At 37.4% G+C, this 13011-nt stretch overlaps 1 protein-coding gene across 2 annotated transcripts in view; it reads left to right on the top strand.

The window, feature by feature from the left end:
- The window catches only part of LOC113106522 (activating signal cointegrator 1), an 80299-nt gene that overhangs the window by 2929 nt on the left and 64359 nt on the right, over window positions 1-13011 (top strand). For both annotated transcript variants that reach the window (XM_026268547.1, XM_026268548.1), the window contains exons 3-4: window positions 2234-2352; window positions 2482-2573. In XM_026268547.1, coding sequence (XP_026124332.1) covers window positions 2234-2352; window positions 2482-2573 — 211 coding nt within the window. The remainder of the gene's footprint in view (window positions 1-2233; window positions 2353-2481; window positions 2574-13011) is intronic.

Here is a 13011-nt window from a genome sequence, read left to right as displayed (position 1 = left end):
CAGTAAAGGTCACAGTCTGGAGGTAAAGTTACTTGCATCTCCTGTGAAGAAGGAGCCTCGGTGAAAGGGCTATCCCGAGGTCGTTGATTGGCTGGAAGTTCAGTCTCTGAAGTGATGTCTTGGGAAGCCCGTGGTTGTTGGGCGTTGGCTGAAAGTGCAGAGTCGTGTGCGCTGGTTGAAGTTGAACGGACGTTACAAAACTTAACTCAGAACACGAAACTCTCAAACGGAAAAGAAAAGAAATAAAGTTTGACGAGACTAGGTTGTGTTCCTTCTCATCGTGGCTAAGTAGCAGCAGGGATGCAGGCTGAAGCACGCTGGAACCGCGCTTAAAGAACAATGATGACTGACCGCATGGCTAGATGCTACAAGCTAAAGCTAGGTAGCAAAGCTACAAGCTAAAAGCTAAGAGCAGGCATGACTAATAGCATGACTGATAGCACAAGCAATGCTAGAAGTAAAAGCAAAATTTCATGGTGTCCAAAGTATTTAAACTTCCTTGTTGGCCACCCCTCAAATGTTGCCTTGACCAATCAGATATGGTCTTGGCTCGGGGGTATCATAAATCATTTGTTTATCTTACCAAGCATGTGGTTCCTGCCTCGCAGGATCTAATTTTGGACATGATTCCTATAACACGATTATGATATATTTTACAAATAAATGATCGTCAGGACAATATCAAGCAAGAAAATTTTATTATATCAATACTAGACATGACTATGTATCCTATAGTTATCAAAAGACATACACAATAAGTGATTATAACATGATAGTCAAATGTGTGGGTTACACATAAATGAATATGGAGTTAAGCAATGGAATGATTCATTTATAAGTCTTTTTGAGTTCATTCTGGTCCATATATAATGTACAAAAAGCAGTTTCTTTGCCATTCTCTGGCAAAGGGACTTTTCTGTGAAGACAAAGGTTTAAAGCCCTTCCCCCTTAGGAATTTCAGTCTGGTTCTGCTGGATGGGGGAAGTCAATGCAAGTATTTAACTTGATCTCCTGGGTTTACATGTGATGTCCAGCGTTGCATTTCAATCACGAACAATAAATTTGACAATCTCTTCTTCGAATTAAAATTGTCAATAATTGTTCTATTGGTGTTAATGTTGAAAGCTGTTGTGTGAACAAGTTGGTTGGTTGGTTATCTTGCTTGGTTCTTGTGGCCCTAGAACTGATTTATGACTTCCTGAGGAGTTCGGCTCTCGTTTCAATGCACACAGCTCTGATAGACTCTTTAATTTGTCTGGTTCGACTCATTTCTGCTACAATATATACACATTACAGAACAAAAGTTTGGACACATCTTTTCATTCAAAGAGTTTTCTTTATTTTCATGACTATGAAAATTGTAGATTCACACTGAAGGCATCAAAACAATGAATTAACACATGTGGAATTGTATAAGGTATTATATACATAACAAAAAAGTGTGAAACAACTGAAAATATGTCATATTGTAGGTTCTTCAAAGTAGCCACCTTTTGCTTTGATTACTGCTTTGCACACTCTTGTCATTCTCTTGATGAGCTTCAAGAGATAGTCACCTGAAATGGTCTTCCAACAGTCTTGAAGGAGGTTAGAGAGTCGGACTCCCAATCGAAGGGTTGCCACTTCGAGTCCCGGGCCGGCAGGAATTGTGGGTGGGGGGAGTGCATGTACAGTGCTCTCTGCACCCTCAATACCACGACTTATGTGCCCTTGAGCAAGGCATCGAACCCCCAACTGCTCCCCGGGCGCCGCAGCATAAATGGCTGCCCACTGCTCCGGGTGTGTGTTCACAGTGTGTGTGTGTTCACTGCTCTGTGTGTGTGCACTTCGGATGGGTTAAATGCAGAGCACAAATTCTGAGTATGGGTCACCATACTTAGCTGAATTTCACTTTCACTTTCACTGACTGAACTGCTGTGAAGAGAGAGATGAAGATGAACACTGAGTTATTAATGAACTATCCCCTTTAAAACTGGACAGTATAAATTCCAATAATTATTTTCATGTTATGACTGATATAAAAATTCTTAATCTTTTTCTGTAAACTTTTTTTTTAATACAGTTCTATTAAAATAAATGTATATCACTGATATTGGCTGAAAACTGTATATTGGCTTTATATCGTGCATTATTAAAGTAAGCTAAAGTCAACTTAAAAAAATGACATTTGAGATGAACAGTGCATCTGAACGTTTTCCATTTCCTCTCTGTTTCTTGTGTTTGTGTACAGTAGAAGGCAGAACGTGGTACACATCCCATAGGGGGCGCCTGTGTATTACTCCTGCTGCTAACTGACCAATCCTCAAGAGATTGCAGAGGTAGAGGCCATGTACCGTCACATTTACAAAGAAGGTGTGTTTAATGTCTTTAAGTACATGGCAGTAATACTAAAGCTGTTAAACTTAAATGATCCCATCAGGCATGTCTAGACTGTAGTGCCTTTGTAATTTCACCTTATGTTTCACTTATTTCACCATCCAGAGCCCAAGTTTCCTACGGAGTATCCCACATGCTGTCTGCTGGGCTGCGTGAATGTCACAGATTGTCTCTCTCAGGAGCAATTCATGGAACAGGTCAGTGGCTTTAGCTGTCCCTCCTGGTATTCATCCATACCAAACATTCTATTTCCCTAAAGTGCTCTGAGCTTGTTTTTGTAAACAAGCATGGCATATTGTGCTTAAATCATTAACCCAGACACACTGCAACACATGATAAAAGATATGACCACTCAACTGACGTCAGAAGCACTTTCCCTCAGTACCTCAGAAATCTGAAAATATCTGTCTCATATTGGTGTTATAGAAGGATGGTACAACGTCTGTTCATAATCTAAGATATTAAACCACCCAGGCTGTTAAATTGTCACAATAAGTCTATTAAAGACTTAAAGAAGTTATATGTGAAATCTCTCAGCTCGGACTTCTAAAAATCTGCGGACTGACTTGACTTTCATCAACTAATGGCTGCTTCTCCAGAATGCAAATAGGTGCAAAAGTTTTTGTGTTTTCCAGTCTTTACTGTACCCCATGACAACATACTATTTAGCCTCTCCTCTAACTCCCTCCATCCCTCCAGCACAAAATTCAATGCTCACAGTGCACTTGAACTGAGCAGTATTCTGGCATACAAGCACATTCCTCTCTCTGTCTGTGTCCGCTTCCCCTGCTGTCTTCTGCTGTAGCCTACAGCACACTTCCTGTCTCATTTCCTGTTCTCCTGCATGGCAGGCTCCCTGTAACAGAGGTGTAATTGGTGCTGCTGCAGCAGCGTCTGCCATTGAGATGAGCTGTACTCTGCTGCGGTTCACTGTTCATCTTACATAGACAATGTCGGAGTCATATTTTGCGTCAAAATAAATAAATAAGATAAGGAATGATGTCTTGTACATCAGAAGGCTGAAACCAGTTTTTATGTCCATGAGGAGTTCTGCTTTGTAATGTTAATGACTATTCAGCACATTCCCCCCCATAACTGGATGCTTTCAGTGTCTTTTTTGGTTGCTTTTTAGTTTTTTTTTCCTTCCTGAAAGAATTTGGTATTAGTTTAAATACACTGTTGAACATACATTTTTATGAATTGCTCTTTGAAACAGGAAGTTGGGTCTGGACGCATCAAATGACATACTTGGCTTTCATAAGGGCCATTTTAGTTCAGAGCCTAGAAAAACAAAGGGGTCAAAGTTCAGCTAGTTAGCATATGGTCCATTTAGCCCCTGCTGAGCTTTAAGTAAATGTGTTTTTTTTTTTTTTTGCACGCAACATTTAAATAATAAATTTAAAAACTATATTATACTTGAGGTTTTTTTTTTCTGGAACCATTAAACAGTATTTATTATATATATATATATACAAAAAATATCTCAATACATTTTTGTTTTGTTCATTTAGAAAATGTATTGAATATCATATATGCAGCAATTATTAATATGATTATAATTTATATTTAGGCACTTAAAAGTAGTTTTTTAAGTGTTGCCAATTGGTTGCATTGCATTTACAGTTCAGGTGATTGGCTGAAAAATAAATGGGAATTCTTAATCCAATCCTCAATGTCTAAAATAAAATGGAAAAACAAAAGAAAATAAAAATAACTATATATATATATATATATATATATATATATATATATATATATATATATATATAAATATATATATATATATATATATATATATATATATATATATATATATATATATATAAATTAATTAATAAAACTATAAAAAAAGATACTGACAAAAAACAAATGACAAATGTTGCCAGAGTTTAAAAAGTAATGAAATAAAATACAATCTGAATAAAAACTCCAACAAAAAAATCACACTGTTCTCCATGTGCCTCCTTGAGCAATGATTTGCTTCTTGTTTTTTGCCCATCAGTGTTTATTTTACGTTTTATAGTAAACAGTGTTTTGCTGTCAACACAACCTGCAGAGGGAGCAATTCACCATCAGCTCCTCAACCTCAGCAACCCATTACTGCCATTTTGACTGCTGCTACACTGAAGCAAAGCTAATTCATGTCCTGCAATTACTTTCATATTGCACACTTTTACTATTGATAGCTGCATGTTTGAAGCGAGCATCTATTTTCCTAGTTTCTATGATGTCAAGCAGAGGATTTAAAAGGATTATGTCCAGGTGCAATTTCACGACCCGGCTCTGTCCTTGATTAATTATAAATCAATGAAGTCTATTGCAGCTCAGAGGGCTCTAATCTTTTCTCTTTTATCCAGTGTAAATGTCGGCATGCCTCAGCCACTCTGTCTGCTTCAACCCGAGAGAATCTGTCTACCTCAGGGCTTTTCAAAAACCAAACACCTCTTGACAAATCCACCATGCACAGAATTAATTTGCACATAGAGGTGAAGGAAACTGTCATATGGCTAGACTGATGCCCATGTTCATTTAATGTTCTGGGTTTAAAACAAATTTTTTTTTTTTTGAATGGTTTGTATTTTTGTTTATCTCTGCAAAATGTATATGATTATATGAGCATTACAATTTGTTTTTAAGAACTGAACATTTACATAATTCTTGGTTAGCTCATACTGTTCATACTAATTGGAATAGTTTCAGCTGCAGAAACTAGTTTTCAGGCTTTATGCTAATTACAGGATGCTATGTGCATAATGTTTTTTTTCTTTTTTTCTTTTTTACCCAGTCAGTTATAATGCAGTGTTCAAGAAACTAAATACGAAAAATAATTATAATAATTCTCTTTTTTTTTTACCTATGTTTATACCTGATTCAAATCTGATTCCTTGATTTTATTTTATTTTTTTAATAATTTTTTTTATTAAAGCTTTTGTCTTTTGTAAATGATATCATTTAATTTATTGAATGTTTTATGAAGTCATATTTATTAATTAGTCTTAATCTCCTAAAAAAATTATATTTGATTCCACTTCGCATTATATTAGATTCCACTATTGTAGGACATTGGCTTTTAGTCTTTGTGCTTTAGCTATTTATTGTCCAAGCTTTAGAAATTTGTTTTAGTGTGCTATTACAAAAAGAGCACATTCACAATGTGACTTCCTCATTCTGACTAGTACTTAACTTTTTCCAAGATAATTTGGTGTGTTTTCACATTATTTTGTTGTGAAGCAGTGATGTGTTTTCTGTGTATATTATTTGGTTCTTGGATGAATTAATTGACCCTCTAGCAAAGCATTTCATTTTAACAGTGTTGGATTGGACTAGTGATGGATGTTAAAGATTTTTTTTCTTCTTTACCATCATATTTGCAATAGCATCATAATGTCAATTTGCTGTCAGTTTATTCACCATCAGGCTGTCCAAGATGTAGATGATTGTATTTTTTCATAGAAACAGATTTGAAGAAATTTAGCATTACATCGCTTGCTCACTAATGAATCTTCTGCAGTGAATGGGTGCCGTCAGAAGGAGAATCCAAACAGCTGATAAAAACATCACAGTAATCAACATGACTCAAGTCCATCAATAATATCTTGTGAAGTGAAAAGCTGTGTGTTTGTAAGGAACAAATCCATCAAGGCATTTTTGAATTTAAAACGATTTCTGATTACCAAGATATGAGTCTACTAATACATAACACTACAGTGAAAAAGTCCTCACATCAAAATCCACCAACTTATTGTTTAGAAATGTTTTTTACACTGTTTTCGCTTAAAAACAGTGCTTGATCCCTGGATATTTCTGTCCTGATTCAGGCAATACAACTCTTTTTTTTTACCGGAGAAAGCACTATAATTGAGGACTATATATATATATATATATATATATATATATATATATATATTAGCTGGAAGCAATGGTTTGAATTTTTAACGTCTCAAAGGGTTAGTTCACCCAAAAATTCACATTATTTCTTAATTACTCACCCTTGTGTCATTTTAGGTGTATATGACTTTCTTTTTTCAGAGGAATCCAGTCGAGTTATATAAATGATTGTCTTTGATCCTTCAATTTGCTTAATGGCACTCAGCGGGTGTAGCACTGCATCCGTCCGAAATAAGTTAAATAAAAACAAAAAAGTGTCTCACACACCTCTGTGGGGTGAACAAAGGCCTCCTGTAGTGAATATATTTGTTTTTGTTAGAAAAATGTCCATATTCAAAATGTAGTAAAATGTAGTGTTCCTGTAGCTCAATTGGTAGAGCATTGCATTACATGATATGTAAAAATTGATAGCCTGAATGCACTGTAAGTCATTTTGGATAAAAGTGTCTGCTAAATGCATAAATTTAATTTAATTTAGTAATCACTTTAATGTAGCTCGTGCCAACAGTTGTTCACAGATGCAGATGGAGGATGATGTATGAGGTCAGTGTTGCGCATGTGCTGGAGAGTCTCATGAACACTGTTGGGAACGTTACTTTAAAAAAGCAATTAGTTAAAGTTACTCATTACTTGTTCCAAAAAGTAACTGAGTTAGTAACTGAATTACTCTATAATAAAAGTAACTCGTTACCAGGGAAAGAAATTATTTGCGTTACTGTTTAAAAAAAAAAGTTGCTATATGTCAAAGAATTTGTGTGTGTGTGTGTATATATATATATATATATATATATATATATATATATATATATATATATATATATATATATATAATTTTTTTGTTTTTTTTTTGTTTTGCAGTTTTCACAAGTCAGTTGAAATGAGTTCGTACATAACTTTCAATATTTATTGCACGTCAACAGACGGCAAGAGTTTTATCATGCACTTCAAGTATTGTCTTTGTAAGAAAAGTGTTTTTGGCCACTAGCTTTGTAGATGCGTGTCACACATTACATTTACACATTACATTCACGTTCTTGCCTTTGACCACAATGAATTTGAAGTAGTGCTTATATCTCCACCTTGAAAATGCCAACTTTTCATCGGATTGCTCCTGACTCGCCATCTCTGCTGCTGCGAATCTCTGTTTAGCTTTTGCGTGTGTGTGTGTGGTGCTGCTGGCTCGTGTGCCGGCATGTATGTAAAAACACTGGCTCTGATTGGTTACCATGAAACACATGAATCTGCCCTAGCCAATCATAATCGAGTATCTAGTATTAACCCACCTCCTCATTAGCTGTGTGAGCCAGAGGTGCGTTCGGATTAAATAGTTTATTAAATCATTGCATAGTAACGCACCGCATTTAACGTCCAGTAATGTTAACGGCGTTGTAACGAGTTAGATCAACCCGTTACTGAAAAAATAACGCCGTGACCACTGCTCAGGAAAACCAATGTTTCTTAACAGGAGCAAAGGAAGCAAAGTTTCCTTACTTTAGTAAAGGAGAACCAGTCTCCTCTTGGCTTATAGCGAAATCCTCCGACATTCTTCTCTATAATTCCTTGTTTTGTACTTTTAATTAGTGACCGTTGTTTTGTTTCGATTTTTCCCCCTGCGCTTCCGTGTGAGTCACTTTTAAGATACGCTTGCGCAAAGCCGAACTCATATGTCATCCACCTGGAACTGCTTCTGTTTACAACAGTGAGTGCAAGCTACAATAAAGTGACTTATGTTTTCATTTTGGATATTTTTCTTACAAAAATACATCGATTTGCTACAGGAGGCCTTTGAACTAACCCTTTAATGATGAATGTGTTTTATTACAAACAAAAGCTTTTCACTTCAGAAGATGTTATTTCATAAACTGGATTCATGTGGATTATTGTGATGTTTTTATCAGCTGTTTGGAATATCATTCTGATGGCACCCATTCACTGCATAAGACCAATTGATAAACAAGTGACATAATGCTAAATTTCTCAAAATCTGTTCCAATGAAGAAACAAACTCCTATACGTACTGGATGAGTAAATTCTCATCCATTTATGTAGGTGAACTATTCCTTTAATCTCTATAGCAGACACTGGTCACTTATTGGTAAGAGGGCCTCTTCTTCTCAAAGTGTAAGGTTCTTGGCTGCAACAAACTACACATGGACCAGACAGCATGCTGATAGTCCAGCTACACAAGTCTAATTTGTTTGCTTGATAAATTAATCTAATATTCTTTAGTGTAGCGTGGTTATTGTGTCATTATTTGTAGGTCTTATGGATTGTGTGACAGTATTAATCTCCGAGCATGAGCTGGAGAGCCCCTCTTTTGTCTTGCGGTTTTATTTGGAGATGAAATTGACAGCGCAAACATCTGTGACTGCCACCGCCAGCGTTCCCACACCCTCTTAGTCTCATTAGCTTTAATGAGATATTGACACAGACACTGGTATCTAAATTATGCACACTCGTTTTCCGCTGATGTATAAATAGCACTGATGAAATGTAATTGCTCTCCTTTAGATCACTCAGAGGGTGATTATGGAGAGAGAGCTCTGAGCGACTTCTTCCCAGTCATCGGACAATTGTTACCACCAAGAGAAGCGCGTCGCTCCCCGTCTGATTTTCCTGCCCTTGGGCTTGTGGTCCGGCTGTGGCAATAACAGCGAGAGCGGAATCTGCTCGGAATCCTCTTTCTTGCGTTTGTCCTATTTGCTCAGTGGCTGTTTTCTCTAGCTTTTCAGTGCTGATCTTTTGGAGTGTCAAAAAAGCCTGTGTTTGAGATACATGCAGTCTGAGCGCCTTTTCATCCTCTGTTTGAGTGCTCACAGCTCGGAGGCCATAAATCCACCCTGGGATGAAGGACAAGGTGGAATGGGGGTTGAGAGAGCGAGGGTGAGAGAGAGAGCCTGGGCGTAAATAAAGCTTCCCATAAAAGCCTGAACGAGAAGTGTGGATCCCTCCATCCTGTCATCCTCCACCCCCTCTGAAAGAGAATTAGTGTGGGCTATGTGGCCTCTCTGGCTGTAGTTTGTTCCCCCTCCCACTCAAAGAAAAAGGCTTGCTTTGGAGCAGCAGTGGGCAGCCTGGAGGGAGGGAAGAGTGGAGGTTGCTGGCGGGGGTAGGTTTTCACAGACACATACACCATGGCCCATCTGTTTGGAGTCTTGCAGTATTAGAGTGCATTGAGATATTGATCAACGACCCCCCACTCTCAGGATTACTGGGAAGGCACAGTCATCGGCTCCATGCCTGTCCTGGTTTATTTTGGAGATTGAGACATAAATTATGTGGTTGAGTCACAGATTTAATTCAGGCACCTTTAGGCATCTAATGTAAGAGTTCAAATCTCACGTTACGTTAAAACATACTTTTTTTGGCTGTGAAGTTTATACGTTTTTTTGGTTTTTGATAATCTACACTACAGGTCAAAAGCTTGGAATAATTAGGATATTTTAACCCTAACCCTAGGGTTGTGGGTTCGAATCTCGGGCCGGCAGTACCACTGCTGAGGTGCCCTTGAGCAAGGCATCGAACCCCCAACTCCTCCCCGGGCGCCGCATCATAAATGGCTGCCCACTGCTCTGGGTCTGTGTTCACTGCTGTGTGTGTACACTTTGGATGGGTTAAATGCAGACCATGAATTAGGAGTATGGATCACCTTACTTGGCTGTATGTCACGTCACTTTCACTTAAAAATATTTTTTGAGTGAGGTCTCTTATGCGCACCAAGGCTGTATTTATTTGATCAAACATCAAAACACTAAAACTATAATAATGTGTAATAACCTATTATTACCATTTAAATTCAGAAAACTCAGCAAAGCTAAATATTCAGCAGCAGCCATTACTCCAGTCTTCAGTGTCACATGATCCTTCAAAAAACATTATAATATGTTGATTTGCTGCTTAAGAAACATATTAATAATTATTTTATTAATAATGTTGAAAAAGATTGTGCTGCTTCACATTTTGTAAAAACTAAGACAAACATCCCAACCTGCAAACAATCATTTCAGGGAGGTATCTCCGCCATCCCCCCCCCCCCCCCCCCCCCCCCAAAAAGGAGAGAAATACATCTCAGCTGTAGTCCCCTTCTCAGTGAGATCTGAATGGGAGAACTGAGATATATTGGAGCAGCCTTCCCTGCGCTTAGCCTCCCTAACATGTTGTGGTCCCTAAAAGATATAAAAGCATAAAATATTATTTCTATAAGCTATAGGTCTATGTAATTGTTCGTTAATTATGTTTAAATATGTAGATTACTTTTACTATTTATATAATCGGCTTATACAATTTATGTAAACTGCATTTATTTAATTTCCATTGCAAATTTAAACATGTAAGGAGGTTGTTGTTTTCATATAGCCTTGGCAACTAGCCTGAATAATATGCAGATGAAATGAAACTTGTCAACTCACCTCAACATGCCTTTTGCAATCATATAACTCGCCATGGGCAATGCTTGAGCAAGACTGTCATTATGTTTGACACCTATAAGACAGGGGTACACTTTCGTGTAGTCTGCCGTAAAATGTGTCTTATACTTTTTTTGTTTTGTGGCACTCTCCCTCTGCCATGGTGCTCCTGTTTCTAGATAGACATAACTGATTATTTTTATTCAGGACTCGGGAGAAGAGATAAAAGCCCGCCCATACTGACAATTGATTGGTTGATTTTCAGAAACAGGCCAATCAGGATTCTCTCTGTCTTAGATGCGCTTCGCACACATGCACATTAGCACACATACACTCCCTCTCCCTCTTTGCCGTGCGTGCGTTACACGGTTTGAAACACAGTATCTGTTTCGCATGCGCGCTTTTGCTCGCTCGGTCTAGATTCCGGGAGATTTTAACTAATTTGCGGGTCTCAGGGAGCCATTTTCAATATGCGGGAGACTCCCGGAACTTCCAGGAGACTTGGGATGTCTGAAGATACACTACAATCCAAATCCCCTTTCACACTGCACGTCAGACCCGCAATATTTCCGGAACATTGCCGGGTCGCCTTCTGTGTGAAAACAACCACATCCCGGGATCGATTACCGCATTGAACGAGCGGGACGAGCGTTGTGTGAACAAAAGCCAGATCTAATTCCGTGTCGAAGTAATGACGCGCATTATCGCGTGGACTCTTTAACCGGCTGTTTTGAAGGAAGATCAACGTTTGCGACGAAAACATTTGCAAACTGTAATGAAGCAGAGATCAGTTAGTTCCTCACTTTCTGTGCTCACGCAGAGATCGTTTGCTTGCTTCAGTGAAAGTATAACGTGCCTAGACGTTGTCGACTCGTACATTACATGTCACGCGCTGATGTCACGTGTCGTTAAAGGATCTTCAAGGGTTGTGTGTGAAAGCATGCACATATACCGGGTCATCACTGGCAGTGTGAAAGTGCAAAATCTAGCGACCCGGGAAAAATTGCAGGAACATTAAATTAGTCGTAAGTGACACATTAAAATGTTTTAAAAGTTTGCTATTTTCAATAAATGCAATTCTTTTGAACGTTCTGATCATCAAAGAATCCTGACTGTGAAAAAACTGTTTTGAGCATTTATAATAAGAAAACCATTTTTATTATTAATTCGGCACCAAGTCAGAATTTTATGATTTCTGAAGGATTGTATGACACTGAAAACTGAAATTATGTCTGCTGAAAATGTATAAATGAATAAATTATATTTTCAAATGTATTAAAATTGTAAACGGTTAATTTTCATTTTTATAATGTTTGACTATTACTTTTTGATCAAATAAATGCAGCATTGGTCAGTTTTTAAAAACTTTTGACTTGTAGTGATATCTGGCAACTGCACTCATGAGAGTTTGTGTAGTAGAGAAGCGTAGAGCAGTCCGCAATAACATGTTCCCTTTTTTGGACGTTTGGCGCATTCTTTTGGAAAAGTATGATTGAATTTAAATATTCGATATTCACAATATTTAAACATTTTACATTGCAAAATTATTTCGATATTATTGCTAATATTCGATATATCGCCCAGCCCTAGTGCTTAGACATTATCATTTTCATCATCATTATTTACTCTTAAAGTTACTGCGGGTCTGGTCTCAAATTGTATGTTTTCACTTCTTACAGTTTATAAGTGTGTGAATTTCTGTCATGATGGTTATTTTCTATACACTGATTGTTGTAAAAAAGGTAATAAAGAGTTGTTTAAGTCTCTTTCGGCTCAGACTGCATAGGTTAAAGCTTATGGGTCTGTCACTTGTTAAATGAACGACTCGAAAAACCTGAAGACTCATGAGATGAACTAACCAATTCCAGTGGCTGCTCCTGCCAATTCTCTCAGGGGGGGCCAAATGTTTGCATGATTAATGAGGATAGGTCACCCATTGAATTGATAAATTAACGGCTAGTTAAAGATGTAAAGGGAACTGAACTACTATAGTATTAACTGACATTAACTGATATTAGGGATCAATCTCTTGCTCTCCTTAGGTTTTTATATACATGTTAACCATTCAACAATTCATGACACCAGGATGTGTTTAAAAAAAAAAAAGTTTTACTTCGATTTCAGTTCAATCACTGTTACACAACTCACTTATATTACACTGCTCATTTGTATTAAACTGCTCACTTATATCACATTACTCACTTACATTACACTGCTTACTTAAATTACTCATTTATATTACATTGCTCACTTAGCTTACACTTCTCCCTACTACCCATATTGCTCTTTAGTGTTTTTTCACCTTCTCTGAGAGATGCTGCATTTCGGTGACACCTGTAGT

The sequence above is a fragment of the Carassius auratus genome, chromosome 7 (genome assembly GCF_003368295.1).
Source record: "Carassius auratus strain Wakin chromosome 7, ASM336829v1, whole genome shotgun sequence".
Classification (NCBI taxonomy): domain Eukaryota; kingdom Metazoa; phylum Chordata; class Actinopteri; order Cypriniformes; family Cyprinidae; genus Carassius; species Carassius auratus.
The sequence above is the reverse complement of the archived record's forward strand: the minus strand, read 5'-3'. Positions and strand labels throughout refer to the sequence as shown.